General features: G+C 42.9%; 2 protein-coding genes across 2 annotated transcripts; one reads left to right on the top strand and one right to left on the bottom strand.

Annotated features, from left to right (window-relative positions):
* Positions 1-7,043: 7,043 nt before the first annotated feature.
* Positions 7,044-7,418, bottom strand: LOC143621955 (uncharacterized). The gene has a single exon (XM_077093223.1). The coding sequence runs from the start codon at positions 7,416-7,418 to the stop codon at positions 7,044-7,046; it is 375 nt and encodes a 124-aa protein (XP_076949338.1).
* A 7,004-nt stretch (positions 7,419-14,422) lies between these two features.
* LOC143621557 (uncharacterized) lies at positions 14,423-16,314 on the top strand. The gene is made up of 3 exons (XM_077092947.1): positions 14,423-14,554; positions 14,986-15,200; positions 16,039-16,314. Exons 2-3 carry the CDS (start codon positions 14,996-14,998, stop codon positions 16,284-16,286), a joined length of 453 nt encoding a protein of 150 aa, XP_076949062.1. The 5' UTR covers positions 14,423-14,554; positions 14,986-14,995; the 3' UTR covers positions 16,287-16,314.
* Positions 16,315-16,934: the final 620 nt, after the last annotated feature.

The raw sequence follows: 16,934 nt of genomic DNA, 5'->3' as shown, positions 1-16,934 counted from the left end.
TTGACCGCTTCCCGGTGTTTTACCAGATAGCCAATCGTTGCGGGTGGTTTAAGTGTTACCCTAGAGAGGGTAGGATTATTGGTTCTCTGCCTAAGGGGGGTTCCAAAGATTGGCACCACAAGTTCTTCTGGATTCCAGAAGACGTTGTTCCAGTCGCCATGGTTCGTCGTCCTGCTGGCGGGACGCTTCCGTAGGTTGTTACAGCTCCTCACGAGCAACAAGAATGGTTTCGCACCATGGTTGCGAAACCATCTCCCATGCGGATTCTGCCGGAAGAGGCTTTGGTGTGGGCGGGTATGAGCCGCCTGTGGCCATATCCTAATTTAGAGCTTGTTTTTATGGGCGTGAACGAACGTAAGTTATTTTTCCCTTTCCACTCTTTTGCCTTCTTTAGTAATCAACTTATTCGACCTTTATGTGTTTTTCAGGTGAAGGGCCCATGCTGAAGGCCCTTTTCGAGAATAGGGGCTGTACAGCGAAGCGCATCCGTAATGTGAAAGAAACACCTGTCCTGGAGAGGATGCAGAGTCGGTTCCTCTTCGCTACCAATGTACCAGCTGAGCCTGCGACTTCAGAGGCGATCTTCCAGTCAGGTGAGTACACCTTAAACCCTCGTCCACTTAACATCCTTTCTTCTGGTAGGGTGATCGTCATTCTCTCCTCGAGTGACGATTCTACAACCCAAGAAGATGAAAGTTCTGATAGTGCCTCTGAAATATCATCCGTGTCACATCTGTTGACAGAGCTAGATGGGAAGAGGAACTTCGAATCTCTTCGTGCGAGCAGCGTGGGTGCTAGTTCTGTGTATACGGAGGAGGGTCCAGCGCCCAAGAAACAGCTGACGCAACGTCCGAAGAAGAAGTCCAGCGTTGCTCGTCGTATGAAGGAGATGGCTAGTAAGTCAATGCTTCAACTGTGCCTTTCCATTTCATGTTTTTTTTTAATATTCTACTTTGTTTTCTGTAGAGTCAGAGGATGTTGTTGATGTTAATATTTTCAAGAAACCAGCAACTCCGCCAGCGGAGGCTGATAAACTACCCTCTCCAACGCCTGAGATTGAGAAGCTACCATCTCCACTGCCGGAGAAGGAAGACAGACCACCAACGCCTCCATCTGGGGGTATCAAGAGTGTCCGATTCCACCGCCGGGAGTTAAAGATTCCTTGGCTTATTTGTTCAAAACCGGAAATGTTTCCAGCTCTGCTGGGAAAGATCCGGTTGAGGGAGGAGAGGCGTCAAAAACGCAAGAATCGCCATCGTCCAATCCCGCCGGCTTTTTGACAACCCCTCCCGTTCCCCAATAAATGTTGAAGGTGTAGACCATCCCCAATATAAAAACTTCGATTACTATGGGAAGCCCAACCCGGGGGAGGATAACGAGAGGTTTGTTCCTAATTGGAACATCAAGAAGGGGTTCAGATTTACCGATCCGGTTACTTGTGTGACATTCATTAACCAATGTGTCCTGACGGCTGAGCGGATCCACCAGCACAGTCGCCCTCGCGAAGATCTTTATCTCGACTATTCCTCATCCTTAGACAACACTATGGCTTGTGGACAGGAAATTTTACGCGAGTGGCGATCGATGGGGGAGCGATGGGGTGAGCTTACTCAAGCTTCTGAGGAAGCGAAGAGGGAGGCTCAAGAGCAATGCCAGGCTGCTAATACTGCCAAGTAGAAGCAGTAGGATGATGAAATCGCTCTCCGGAATGAGAAGGATAGGCATGCGGCTGCTTCCCGTCAATGAGAAGAAGCTTGCAAGAAGCAAAACACCCTTCTCCAGGATGCTCGAGCTGATACTCAAAAGAAGAAGGATGACTTGGCTAAGACACTTGATGCCATTTCAACATTAGAAGAACAAGTGTCCCGCCAGGGCATCCTTATCCAAGAGCTCGAGGCTGAATCCACGTTGCAGAAGGAGCGGGCGGCTCTTAATGAGAAAAGAGCCGATGATATGCAGGCCGCCTATGACTCGCTTCTGCACCTGTGCAGCTGAATCTTTGAATGAAAAACAGAAAATTGCTGACGGGTTCCGTGAGCTCCAGGAAAGAGTAGAGCGGGCGGAAAGGGAACGACGTTGGCTATTGGGCCAGGGTCTTAACCCGGTACGTTATTCGATTCTTCCGCTGTTGCCCATAGTATTGTTACTATCAACTGTTATTGAGTCTATCTTATTTCTCTAGGTCATCAGGCATATTAAGGAGGGCACGGAACTGACGGACAGCTTAGCTTTTTTGCCTGCTGCTTCGGGTTTCAACGAAGGGATGGGCTATGCCTAGGCTGGTCGCCAATTCGTAGAGCATCCGTTTCACGGGTGTAATGTTGCCCAAAAATATGACGCGCGCGTTCATGACTATGACAATTTGCCATTCCCTTTGGAGACCATGCTTCCGGAATTCGCGGCGGCTGACAATGGCTTGGAGAGATTAAAGGAATATCTGGGAGAAGGAACTGAAGATGACCCGCCATCGTCTCCTGAGGATTCATCCGCCCGAGACCCTTAGATTAGGTTAGTAGACTTGTAATTTCATTTTCATATCTTGTAAATATATTTATCATCAACGAAATGAAAATTTCTGTCTTTTTGTGAGTTTTGTATTGTTCCGTGATAGAATAACATTTTGTGAGATGTTTTCAAATTATCCAATTTTGAATATTTGCGAGTAGGTTGAGAGTAATGACGTGGCGGAAGGAGAAACGTCACAATGTAACTGATGGGACCCGTATGACGCCTGTTGACACTTTACTTTTGCTTTTTCGTCTTTCCCGCCTGACGTGTCAGCTTCTCATTAAGCTATATTTTCTCTCTCCCCTGGCGCCTGACCGATTACATTAATTGCCACGTGTATAAATAGGCCAGATCCCACCACTTATTCATTCTTATCTCATTCTATTTCTTCTGTTTACTCTCAAATCTAGATCTGAGATTTTTATCTAATCATTCTCGGAACTACGATGGGTAAAGAAAAGAAAAATGACGCCTCCATAGATATCGCTGTTCTCAATTGGAAGGAAAGGGATTACAAGGACATCGTCAACATTTATGGCTTAGCGCCTAAGTGGGAGCCCGAGTATCCGGCAGACGGGTCGGTTGCCACTAAACCACCGGCGAATAAGATGGCCGTGTATGCGGACCACTTCACTACCGGGAACTTTAGGTTGCCTGGGATGAAATTTATGCAGTCTATCTTGACGACCTACGGGATCCATTTATCCCAGATCCATCCTTTTGGGATGCTGGGAATTCGACACTTTGAATTCTGTTGTCAGGCTCACAATATAGAGCCTACTATGGGTCGATTTGCTATATTTTACAAGATTTCTAACCGGGGTGGATAGTACAGTTGGTCTACCACTGGGAAAGGACCCATTGGTACCGAGTGGTACCGAAGTCTCCACGAGTGGAAGCCCAAGTTTTTCTGGATCCGGGAGGACGTGATTCTTTTCGAGATGACATATTGAAAGGCCAGCGCCCGCGTTCAGCGCTACAACAGAGGTGAACCTGTCGTGGTTCAACACTCTGAATCGTACGCCCACTCCCATGCGTGCGATACATGAGGGGTTATTGGTGGCTGCCAAAATGAGCCGGCTGTGGTCGTTCCATGACTTGGAGCCATATTATTAAAACCCCGACAAAAGTAAGTTTGTTTTTGCTTTTTAAGGGTTTCGCCAAAATTTTGAATGTTAATTCCATTTATACAGGTGAGGGTTCTATCTTTAGTACGCTCCTAGACCACGAGGAAGGTCTCATGGTGCGTCGTCCGATTGATCCAAAGGACGCGCCCATCCTTGAGCGCACTAGCCATAAGTTTTTGTTTTTCTCCGCGCTCAGCTTGGAACCTGTGGTTTCCGAAGCGATGTACGCTAAAGGTGAGTTGTTTGTTGAAAAAGGTGAGTGAATTCTGAAACCCCGACCACTTACTGCTGTTACTTCTAGCGGGATGATAGTGCTTCTCTCATCTAGCGAGGGGTCATCATCCCGCGAAGAAGGAATATCCTTTGGGACTACTGACGCTTTAAATGTCCTACATTCGACTGTAGGCTTGATCCGCAAGCGGAACCAGGTTCCTATTACCATTAAGGCGGCAGAAGATGAACCTGCCCATGCCACCTCCGAAGATGAGCGCCACGCTACTGACGATGTCATCCACGAAGGTGATCATCCAGCCGACGATGCGGGTGCCTCCAAGGTTATCGAGAAACGGAAGGTGCAAGCCACCAAGCCTGCCGTTACCCAGAAACTCAAAAAGACGAAGTTGACGTCTCGTCTTCGACAAATTAAATCTACAGGTGTTTCTTCAGGTACTTTAATATATTTTCAGACTTTAGAAATTGTTTCTATTTTCTGTAATACATGTTTCCTGATGTATATATATTGTTTTGTAGATTTTCTAGAGAAACCTCCTGAGGGTTATTCTGGTCCGAGGTTATTAACTCCGCCTGCCACGCTGCCTACGTCTCCGCCCACGGGTGTGCACGAGACGATAGTGATCGCAGATACCCCTTCTTCTGGTCATAAGAAAGACGGGAAGCCAAAAGATTCCGTCGTTTCTTCAACTTTCCAATTTTCCTACCGTTTTAAGGAGCAAGGGGGGGGGGACTAGTGCGTACGGCCGTGGTCCACAAGCGACCTCGCCTCTGCCTAAGGAAGATCCGACGATGCATCATCCACGTTGGTCTTTACGTCAGGACTCAACTTTTCTGACATAGACATCTGTCAGGAGTATCTGCAAGGAAGTCTTCCTCCGGCTGAAAGGGAGCATCAGCGCAGGCGCCCTCGCCAGGAGTTATTGCACTCCTACTCTTACAGCCTAGCCAACACTATCCCTTCTACCCAAGAATTATGCCGAGACTGGCTAAACATGAATGAAGAGTGCGAGGAGATGGAAGTTAGGACGTCACAAGCGGAACAGGAGGCCAAAGACAACCGCCTGGCTACTGATACTACCGAACGACAGTTGGCGGATTCCAAGACAGCCCTTGAGGCGGAGAGAGCTCACCGAGCTGTTGTTGAAGAAGCTAAAATTGCTCTTCAACAAAAACTGGATGAGCGTGATGAGCTCATTAAGTCTTTGAAGGTTGAATCAGCCGACAAAGATGAACGCCTTGCTTCCCTTGTTGCCAAGAACAGGGAGCAAGCCTTGGAGTGTGCTGGGCACAAAATGGAACTTGTCCGGGCCAAGGCGGACAAAAGATGGTTACTTGCGGAAGGAGTTCCCCAGGTAATTTGTTACTCTGGATTTTGTTATGTTCATAAGTATGTGCGAAACATTTGCTTATACTTATTTTAACAGGTTATTGCTCATATTCGAGAAGGTTTCAAATTTTGTGAAGAAGGTAAACTTCCGGATGAATTCGTCTTGCATGGCCGGGATACCGCTAAGATCCTTGACAAGAAGACAAAGACATTTGACAGTTTGAAGTTTTCGATTGAAACTCAATTTGTCGATCTCGCGGATAAAGAGGACGGGGTTGAACAGCTGAAGGAGCTTCTTGTAACTGTTAACGCCGATCAAGAGGATGTGGAAGTGAAGACGCGGAAGATGAAGCAGTATAGTTTTATATATCTTGTAATGTTTTTGTAGATCTATCTTCCTTATAATCTTTTTGTAATCCCATTTGTACACTAATAAGAAGTTTTCTTTATCTGATACACTTTGTCTTATTTTCATAATATAAGTGCTTGTAGGATCTTCTTTTTGTCAATAAAGGATTACGCCATTCTTGTTGTTCGATCATATGAATCCCTCTGCTGCGCGGACCAGAATATATGTATTACATACACTAAAATATGAAACTAACAGTCTTTCATAAACAAGGCCTAAGCCGAATGAAATTAAAATATATGACGTTACATTTCTTTCATTAATCTACTTGGCACACCGGCCTACAATAAAAAATGTAAAACATGTCTTGCTAAATGTAGCATTTCTTTAACTATGCTATGTTCCAAGTTCTAGGTATCTCAGTCACATCCAACTTTTCTAACTTGTAGGCGCCTTTAGGTAATACTTGTTTAATCTTGTAAGACCCTCCCAAGTTGGGGCTAACTTGCCCGGAGGCTCTTGGTCGGAAGCTTCATTACTACGAAAGTCAAAGTATCCCGCATCGAACATGCATTTTTTGACCCGCGAGTCATAATACTTCTGCAGTTGGCGTTTGTAGTTATGCTCGCGGATGGATGCCAATTCCCTTCTTTCTTCAAGAAGGTTGAGGTTCATCCGTAACTCTTTGTCGTTATCATCGATCAGTAGAGTTCGTGCGGATGGAACCCCGATTTCGGCTGGGATCATGGCCTCGGTGCCGTAGGTTAAGCTGAACGGCGTTTCAGAATTACTCGAATTCTTCTGAGTGCGTAAGGCCCATAGTACATAGGGCAATTCATCAACCCAGCCGGTTTGTTTAGTGCCTAACCTGGCTTTGATCCCTTCTTTAATTGTCTGATTGGTTCGTTCAACCTAACCATTCGCTTGCGGATGGGCTACAGATGTGAAGATTTGGGAAACATGAAGTTCCTTCAACCATTCTTGTAGCCCGCTGTCCGCGAATTGAGTACCATTGTCACTTACAAGTTCCAGCGGAAGACCAAACCGGCAGATTATGAATTCCCACAAGAATATCTTGACACTTTTTGCAGTTATGGATGAAACTGGTTTGGCTTCCACCCACTTCGTGAAGTAGTCGATGGCCACTATTAGAAACTTGACGCGTCCCGGGGCTTCAGGAAAAGGTCCCATTATGTCAATAGCCCATTTCTGGAATGGCCATGCGGAAGTGACTGGAACGAGTTCGTTCTTTGGCCGTAATGTGTTGGGAGCATGACGCTGACAGGAATCACATTTCTTGATTTCCGGCACAGCGTTCAGATGCATTTCTGGCCAATAGTATCCGAAATTCATTAACTTCGCAACGACCATTCTTGGACCTGCGTGGAGACCACGAACGCCTTCATGAACTTCTCTGATTAAATAGTTCGCGTCCTCGGCATCCACGCACCTAAGTAGTGGTCCAAGAAAAACGTTGGTACAAAACACCATCATTCATCTAGTAGTTCAAGGCTTTGTGTTTTATCTTCCGAGTCGCGGTCTTTTCTTCTGGTAGAGCTCCTGATGACAAATAAGCTATGAAAGGTGTCATCCAAGACTCTACTCCGGTTTGAATTATCAAAACTTGGTGTTGCGGGATGGACGGGCGATCCAAAACTTCAATACGAATATCCTTAGCAAAATGCTCGAAATTTGTTGAAGCCAATTTTCTAAGGGCGTCCGCCGACTTGTTCTCGCTTCTATTTATGTGAACAATTTTGAACGATGAGAACTGAAGAATCAAATCCTTTGCATGCGACAGATATGAAGCCATTACATCGTTTTTTGCTTCGTAAGTCCCATTGATCTGCCCTACTATCAGCATGGAATCCATCATCGCTTCCAAATGCCTTACCCCTAAGTTTTTTGGCTATCCGTAGGCCTGCCAAAAAAGCTTCATACTCCGCCTCATTGTTAGTACTCTTGAAGTCTAACTTGATGGCGTAAGTAAACTCATGGCCTTCGGGATTGACTAACCTGAGGCCTGCGCCAGATCCCTCACTATTGGATGCTCCGTCCGTAAACAATGACTATAATTGTCCTTGTTCTGGAGGTACTTGAGGCTGCTGTTCAACTAAGCATTCTTGTTCTTTGTGTTGCGGAGCCTCTATGACGAAGTCCGCCAGCACTTGCCCTTTGATTGCTGGCCTGGGTTTGTAATCGATCGCGTGTTCACCTAATTCGATGGCCCATTTCGCCAATCATCCAGACAATTCCGGTTTGCTTAGTACATTCTTGAGTTTGTATCTTGTCAGCACATTGATGGGGTGACCCTGAAAATATCTACGTAATCACCTGGTAGCATATATCAACGCCAGAACCAGTTTCTCGAGCATTGAGTACCTGGTTTCTGGGTCTGTTAACGTCCTACTGACATAGTAAATTGGCGTTTGGACATTTTTTATGTCCGTCAGTAGCACGGCCCCACTGAGGATGTCAGTAGCAGATAAATATAATGTCAGTGGTTCACCTGCATGTGGTGCGGTTAGGGTAGGTAACTCCATTAGGCGTTTTTTGACCTCCAGGAATGCTTGTTCAGCTTCCGTAGTCCACTTAAAATGTGCCTTCTTGAGGCAATTTCTCAGAGTTGACACGAATGGGTAAGATTTGGCTGTGTGATTTGCTAAAAATCTATTCAGTGCAACCAATATTCCGTTGAGTGTATGTACCTCCTTGAGGGACGAAGGAGAAGGCATGCGGGCTACTGCCTGGAATTTATCCGGATTAGCCTTAAAACCCGCGCCGGTAACGATTACTCCTAGAAATTTTCCCTCTTCCATCCCGAAGGAACACTTGGCTGAATTCAGCTTCATATTGATGCTTCTCAAAGTTTGAAATGTTTCTTCGATGTCTCTCAACATCTGATATTCCTCAATGCTTTTGATTACGAGATCATCCATGTAAACTTCCAAGTTCCGAGCAATCTGTTTCTTGAATGCCTCATCCATCAACCGCTGATATGTAGCCCCGCGTTCTTTAAACCAAATGGCATCATCTTATAACAGATGTGCCTTGGTCTGTTCGAAATGATGTCTTATCTTCATCACCCGCCGCCATGCGGATTTGATGATAGCCTTTGTAAACATCTAAGAAGCACTTGAATTTGAATGGAGCTGCCGCATAAACTTAGAGGTCGATTTCCGGCAATGAATAACAATCTTTAGGTCATGCCTTGTTCAGATCCATGAAATCTATGCACATCCGCTATGTCCCATTGCTTTTTGGGACAATGACCGGATTGGCGACCCAAGTCTGGTATTGGATTGTGCGGATAATTCTAGCATGTAAGAGGTCCTGAACTTGTTCGTTCATTGCTTTTTTTTGTTCCGGCCCCATCTTACGTTTCTTCTGCGGGTAAACGCTGGGTTTACTTGCAATTTGTGTTCAGCAATCTTTCGCGGGACCCCGGTCATGTCCGCGGGTTGCCATGCGAATATGTCAACATTTTTTGTCAGCAACTGCTTCGAAAATGTTCTCACTGTCTCGGAGATAGCGGGTCCAATTGTTACAGTTTGCTCTAGGAATTTCTTGTTCAATACCCATTTCTCAAGTTCAGTCCGCTGAGTTTGCTTCGGAAATTTTCTTGGCTTGGAGCTTTCTGTTGCGAAGCAATGTCGATTGATATGAATGATAGCCACACCAGTGCGAGTCAAAACTCCAACCGCACCGTGTGCTATGGAAGGATGGGCATTGAAATCACCGATCGCTTCTCTCCCCAAGATAATGTCATGCTTCGATGTTGCTGGTAAAACTAAAATTTGACCTCCTCGGTTCTTGAATGAATTCCGTCGCTTAGAGTGACTGGAAAGGAAATCACCCCTCGCGGGTGCATTACCTCACCTACAAATCCCGATACAGAAGCATGAATGGGTTTCAATCTCTCCTTATCGTCCTCGTCTAGCTGTTCGAAGCATTGCTCATACATTATATTCGACGTACTACCAGTGTCGAAGAAAACGCATTTCGAGCGATAATGACCGAAGAGGGCGGCGATAATCAAGGGATTCTTATTGCAAGGACCCCCTTTGATTCATAGAAAAATCACAGGCTCATTCTTCCATTCTTCCTCATCGGACTCTTTTCTTTTTCCCCCCACCTTGTGTCTGCCTTGGATCATATGAACGTTTAAGTCCTTGACTTGCTTTTTGGGCGGGCCTTGGTTATCTCTTGCGGGAGCTTTACCAGTCCCTGGTTTTGCACCTTTGACCAAATGTCCCAGTTTCCCTGACTTCACAGCCGCCTCAATTTCTTTTTCAAAGCTGTACACTCGTTCGTGTTGTGATCGTTGTTGTCATGAAACGAACAGTGTTTCTTGAAATCAAGGAATGATCTCCTTGTGAGTGGTTGTGGTTTCCTGAAATTCACATTCTCTGTAGTGAGGATTTCGGCTGCGGTCTTTGAAAGTGGAGTCCAATTGTTGGGGCCTCGACTTGAGGGTCCCGCTTTGTTTTTATTGCCAATCAAAGATATGGCATCAAATGACTTAGACGCTTCTGCGGATGGCTGGAGTCGGGACCAAATAGTTCATTTTTCCTGTCTATTCGGCCGCAGATTCTGGAATTCGACTTTCAAATTCTGTTTCTGATTGTTGGTTGCCAATGTCTTTTAAGATCTGGCGAACAACTTCGCCGCAGTCATAATATCATTCCAAGACGTGGGCATACCATCTTTTCCAATCAACGTCATAATCAATTCATCACTTTTCACATTTTTGCGGAATGCTCCCCGCAACATATCCTCGCTTACGCCATCGATATTAAGGCTTTCGTTGTTAAAATGGGTAATGAAGTCTTCGATAGACTCATTGTTACGTCTAATGACGTCCAATATTTCGGATGGGTCGCGGGTGTGTTTTCTTTGCTGGCTAAAGTCTTGTGAAAATTTTGCCACAAAATCATCCCAGCTTTTTATCTGTCCATCCGGCAGCTTCTCGAACTACTCCCTAGCCTCCCCATTGAAGGTTAGTGCGAACATGTGGCACCAGTATGGGAGAGTCCAGCTACTGACTCCTCCCACTGCCACGAAGTTCAGTAAGTGATCACTGGGATCAGTCATTCCATCATACTTCCCTACGGATGTTGGGATTTTAGCATTAACTGGAAACATGGCAGTTGCAATCTTTGCGATGAACTTCGACTTTTCAGCGAAAGCAGCCGGACGATATGGCTTGGAAAAGTCTTCCTCGGCATCACTGTGATAACCCGCCTGGCGAACTACCGCCTGCGGGCGGCTAGTTCCCTCATGTAGGTGAAGGCGGCTATCCCCAGTGTAGTAACTGATATCACTTGGACGGTACGACGGGTCGTAACTGTCATACTCGCCCAGGTAAGACGGTATGTGCATGACCATACGAGGACGGTCCCTCAGTCTTCGAACTTCTCTGGGATCTCTCTCCGCCTGAATACTATGGTGGATCTGACTCCTTCGTACTGTTGGAGGAGGGGAGAGGGATCTCCTAGGAGACTCTTCATAATTAAGAGTTCGAGCCTGGAGTCGCTCTCCGCATACCCGTCGCTCATACTCTGCTACTACCTTTTCTTGTTGGATACGGAACCACTCGTCCAGAGACAAGGGTCCTCTACCTCTGGATCCATGATAATGAGTTCCTCCTTGATCAGACTCGTCAGAATCGTCTTCCAGACCTAACTCTGAAAGATTCCGACGAGTTTCTTTTGTAATCCGCCCGTGATTGCCGAATCTGGAACCTCCTGGCGCTATGACATGCCCTAGGTCCGTCGGAGTAGGACCCGTAGGAACGTGGCATGTCCCAAATCGCCCGGAGCAGATTTACCAGGAGCAGTGATACGTGCGAAGACACTTGAGGAAAAGCCTACGGGTGTTTCAGTATCGGTAACACGTGAAACAGGTACAGGAGTTCCCGTCGGCCCTTCAGGAAGCTTACTCATATCGTACAAACCAAAAAAAAACAACGAAAACTTGTGCAGTTCTAATACCAAAACGGATGGCGCCAATGAAGAAACACTTTACCGATCCCCTTAACGGGTCCTGGATCTAATGAGTCAACCGGGTAGGATACAATAACAACCAACACGATATAAGCACAACTTCCCAAAGTCCAGCGACCGGAACCTGCAAAACAGACACCGTGAGCTCGTTACGGGAAGGACAAGAGGGGGGGCTTATCATAACCACCATCCGGCGTGAGAATAAGTATTGTTCTGACGTAAAGAAAGTACTATAGTATTGAGAGTAAATACTTGAGAAGAATGTGTACCTCATGCAGATGAAGAGGGTATTTATAGCTGAAGGATGTGGGAATTGTGATTGGGCCAGCTGTCTCATTCTAGAAGATCTCCAATAACCGTTTGGACGTGTTTCCTTATGTGATAGGTTAAGCTATACGTCCCATGTGCATGGGTATAACAACCTGGACACGCGTCATTCTATGATAGGACGAATTGATCCATGGCCATGTGCACGATTATAACAAACTGGCCAGGTGTCCTTCATTCATTGCTCGACGGGTCACGTATTTCTCAAGTAACGATCGTGGTTATTCTTCTAAAAGATAGTCAGTTATTTACAGTTGTCCCGTTGGCATTGCCTTCCAGTCAACTCGACGGATAGATGTGTTATCATGCGGATAACGTCTGAGGGTGCCTGGATGCTTTCGCGTTTGATGTAAGGGTGTTCTTCCTCTATTATGTTATGCGGATGATCCATATGTTTCGCGGGTGGCATGTGAGGGATTCATTTCCTACCCGCGAGTGATATTTAAGGGTATTTGGATCTTTTTGGTACCCTACCTCTATAAACATATATTCGTTCCTTGGTTATTTTAATATAAATATTCATTTTTAATTTAGTTGATAAATCAAATAAGATTTTGGTTAAAGAAAGCTAAAAGTCTTTTAAATTATGAATATATGAAAAAAGAACTAGCTATGTATTATTTACAAAGATGTGATAAAATTTGTCTAACATTATCCGGGGCTCATGGCACATTTTAAAACGTGGGCAGCACCATTTTAAAAGAGATTTAAACTTGGATAATAAGGATAAATGCATGACTTTTTAAAAGGGACACCGCTACCTGCAAACATATGTGATACGTATTTAAAAAGAAAAAATAGAGTGTTAATGACCATTTATTTCATATATTTTGATTTCATATATAGAAACATGTAACCAGTACCCAAACTTGTTTATAGAAAATAGTTACTATCTGAATCACAAAAGGTATTGTGAAAAAGATTCTTAAAGTTTGTTTTAGAGTATTTAAATGAAATATCTAATATTTGCCATATCACACGACATGTTATGCAAAAGTAAACGAAAAATGATCTATTAGACCAAGATTGTTATTGATAACAAAATTGAAAGTTGAAAATTACCACTTATTAGATTATTAGTTGAAATTAGTATTAACCAATAGTTAATAATTTGATTTATTAAGATCCAATTTTGCCATTGGTTGTTGATAACTGAAAATAACTTCAACTTAGAAAAAACAAAATGCTTTACTTAGTGATTTACTCATGATTATCAAGAAATATAATAACTAAAAATGTTTTTTTTTCATATGGATTGTGCCACTTGGAATCTTCTGTAATAGATGTATTTGTATTGTTTCCCTGCATCTCACTCTTCCCGAACCATATTAATAATTATATGATTGTTATATAATAACTAAATGAGCAACATAAATCTGCAACGGTAGAAGAAAACAAAATAAAAGTTGTCAGAAATCCCAAAGCTTTGACAAATCATCATCATCGTACTTAATATATCCCACTAATAGCAAAGCTATGGTAAGGTCTGAGAAAGGTAAGATGTAGACAACTTTACCTCTACCCCGTAGGGATAGAGAGACTGTTTCCGGTGAGGCACATAACAGTCAACCATCGGGACACCGCCTGATTGGTGCACGTACCATTGTCTTTCGACTATCAATGCCACCACATGATGCCTAATTAACCTTCCGCCACTTTTAACGTTATTTTCACGAGATTAGTAAAATAACGTCAAAATTAGTGCAATTTTACTTTTGCCCACCGATGATTCACACATATATACATTATATGTGTGAACCGCAATCAGGGCGTAAAGCTTTGACAAATAATAAAGATAAAATTAAAAACAACTTGCTATTAATTAGCCGATGGCATCGATAGTAGCGTCAGATGTTTATCCCTACTGTTGTTATAATGAGTATAACTAACAATAATAGTATGGCGGTTCAAAAGTATGTGCCTAATAAAGCTTCCTAACCTGCAAAGAATCAAAGGAAAACACAATCGGTTAGTCTCACCGCAGGAGGGGGTCTCCTGTGATCAACCTCCTACGTGAGAATAAGTAATCCGACACAATGGTTGAAAGGAATGATAAGTATGAAGAGAGGGTAGAGAGGAAATAAAGTGAATTAGAATGAGAATACCTTTGGTGAAATGTTCATTTTATAGGTAGTCCGAAGCTTCTATGGGGAAACTTAAACTTCTTAAGTGGAACATGTCAGTTCTTCTTGTAGGTACTTTTACTTTATGGCAGACAACTTTTGGTCAGTTGTGACTTTTTCTGACATTACTGTAGCTTCCTGGTCAACTTAAGAATTTTGCTAGGCAAGTGTTGAGCTTCTCCACCTGGCAACTTATGTTTGTTGTTCTTTTATTCCTACGTTTCCTTAGCTTGTGAGCTACTTTTTTTTATTGTTAAGCTTGTGAGTGGGTAAGTGTACCCATATCATCACCTACCAAAGTAGGGGTGATTGACCATAAAGATAAGCACCTTTTAAATATGATTAATATTAATAATACGAGAGAATTGATCCTATTTTCTTTTCTTTTTAAGGGTGTACCTTTAGCATATATTTTATTCTCTATTATCAAGCATCTAAGCAACGCGTGAATCAAGTATTGAAGGTCTTGACACCTTCCTATATATAAGACACTCTCCCTGTTGCAATATGGATTAAAGCTTTCACAAAACTTAGATCAACAAATACACAATTTGGTTAGTTTTCATCTTTTCTTGTTATTTTTTCACAATATTTTGCATGTTTGTCTTACTCATTGATACTCAAGGCAGGCCCAAAAAGGGGTCGAGGAGGTCGACAGACCCAGACCCCTTTTTGAAATCAAAAGTCATGGATTCAATTCTCCCGTTGCGTTTTTATTTCTATAGAAAAAACTTTCTTTATGTGTTTTATATGGGTTATTTTAGTAATTTTCTGTTATTATATCTTTATTTTTTTACTTTGGTTCGTATTAAGCTTTGAAAATGCAACCCAACTGGTAAAATTGTCAAACTATTTATCACAAAACTAAAAAGTGATTTCATAGGCCTTTTTTTTGCTCATCCCGAACCCTAAAATTTTAAGAGATTTTCGGAGACGACAAAATTATACTCACCATATTCACTTTGTAATTAATTGTCTTTCACAGCTTTTGTAACATGGAGCATAACAGAGGACTCTTTAATCATGGTGGTTATGGTGGTGGTGGGCAATACCATTCACAACATGGAGCATACTCGCCTCAAGGGTATGCTAATATTAATTGCCCTCCTACAGGAGGATACAGTACTCAACCAGCTGGTTATTCGTCATACGGGTATCAACCGAATGGCTATTCACATTCTTCAGGTGTCCACCATTCAGGTTAGTTCAAATCTGAATACAATAATATTCTTTCTTGCAACCACAAAGGTGTTTGCATGCTCATCTGTGTCTACTACTGGACAAATCAACTTGCTTAAGATGAAACCGGCCGAGTCGAGCTGGTTTGGTTTGTAAATGAGCCGGTCGAGCCTGAACCAAAGTTGTCTCGCTCGTTAGCTCAACTCGGTTGTGTGTGTGTAATGTTTGAAGAAAACCCTCTTGAAACAGCCACATCCATTCTTTCAGCCTAGCCTGAGCTAGGGCCGTCTCCGAGAATCGCTAAAAAATTTTGGGTCAAAGGCAAGTATAAATCCGGGCCTTAAGTAAAATATAAATTTGATAACTCATATATAAAAGGTAATGATAAGATGTTAGTTGGGCTATAAAGTTGATGATTTGGGCGTAAAAGGTTTTTTCTTTTTAAAAAAATATATGAATATATAATCTGGGCTGAGGTTGGTCGACCTCCCTGCCTCCCCATCCCAGACGGCCCTGGCCCGAGCCAAGAGTGACTCATTTGGTTTGGCTTGTCCGTTAGTTGGCTCGGTTAAACTTGATTTGGACTTGTTATGTATTTTGTTGAACTTATTTTACGTATGCTTTGTGAACTAAATGATCGATAACATGAACTATTAAACTTGAAAATTGAAATGTGTATTCAAATGTTTAATTATTACATTTTTTAAAACCAAGCCAAGTAGGGCTAGCTCGGTTAGAAACAAGTCGAGTTGAGCTCGGCCTCGCTTTGGCTTAGCTCGTGAACAACCCTATCGATGTAGTCAAATCTTGTTTATTCTAAGACGAAATGTGTAAGGTGTACATTCACATGTGAAAACAGACCACGGAGGATATGCTGGACATGGTACGGGACTCCTAGCTGGTGGTGCGGCACTTGGAGCGGTTGCTGCATATGGAGCTCAACATCTGTCCCATGGATCTCATGGCTATGGCCACGGATCCCATGGCTATAGCCATGGTTCCTATGGATATGGAGGCGGTTATGGGCGCCATGGTAAGTTCAAGCATGGCAAGTTTGGAAAGCATGGCAAGTTTGGCAAGCATGGAAAGTTTGGCAAGTGGAAATAAATCTGCTTAATTTGTTCGAGTGTACGTGCTATATAATTAATTTATGTGTGTTTACTTTGTATTTTGTAACCATAAACATGTTGGTTTGGTAATAAAAACAAAATAAATAAGAGGGCAAACGGCGCTAGAATCTTTGTCACTCGGTTATGTAAGTCCATTTGTGGAGAATGTTTTGTTGCTAATTTTTTATTACGGAAACATACTAATGATTTTACCAAAACATTCATGCCTTTTGTACTTATTTTATTAGATGTTTTCATGTAAAAGAATCACAAGTTTTATGTTTTATTTTATGTCTTATATAATATATAACTAGTTTTTGCTCGAGTATCCGTATAGTGTGTATCAACATTTTTCAAAACCGCGAGTCATAACCATTAGTAATGGCTTCTGATAATTATACACCAGAGCACAATTGTTATATCGAATATGTATGTTTTAACATGTTTAGAATGTATAAAAAAATAGAAACTATGTCCAAACTTTAAAGACTGCAATTACTAATCAAACCAACCAAACAGTTGGGCTTTGATTTGTTTAAATCACACATCCAAATCTATAGTTTGATCAAACACATTATTCTTGATCACATAATCATTTTCAAATAACACGTCATATAACATATATTTTTGACATGTGAAGTCAACT

The sequence above is a fragment of the Bidens hawaiensis genome, unplaced genomic scaffold (genome assembly GCF_021521415.1).
Source record: "Bidens hawaiensis isolate Kalapana, Puna unplaced genomic scaffold, B.hawaiensis_p1.1 tig00000326_1, whole genome shotgun sequence".
Classification (NCBI taxonomy): Eukaryota; Viridiplantae; Streptophyta; class Magnoliopsida; order Asterales; family Asteraceae; genus Bidens; species Bidens hawaiensis.
The sequence above is the reverse complement of the archived record's forward strand: the minus strand, read 5'-3'. Positions and strand labels throughout refer to the sequence as shown.

Bases quoted from the DNA above. Each gene is read 5' to 3' on its own strand.
- LOC143621955 (XM_077093223.1), bottom strand. From the start codon at position 7,418: ATGGATTCCATGCTGATAGTAGGGCAGATCAATGGGACTTACGAAGCA.
- LOC143621557 (XM_077092947.1), top strand. From the start codon at position 14,996: ATGGAGCATAACAGAGGACTCTTTAATCATGGTGGTTATGGTGGTGGT. The intron at 15,201-16,038 runs GTTAGTTCAAAT...ATGTGAAAACAG, and splicing joins TTCAGGTGTCCACCATTCAG to ACCACGGAGGATATGCTGGA.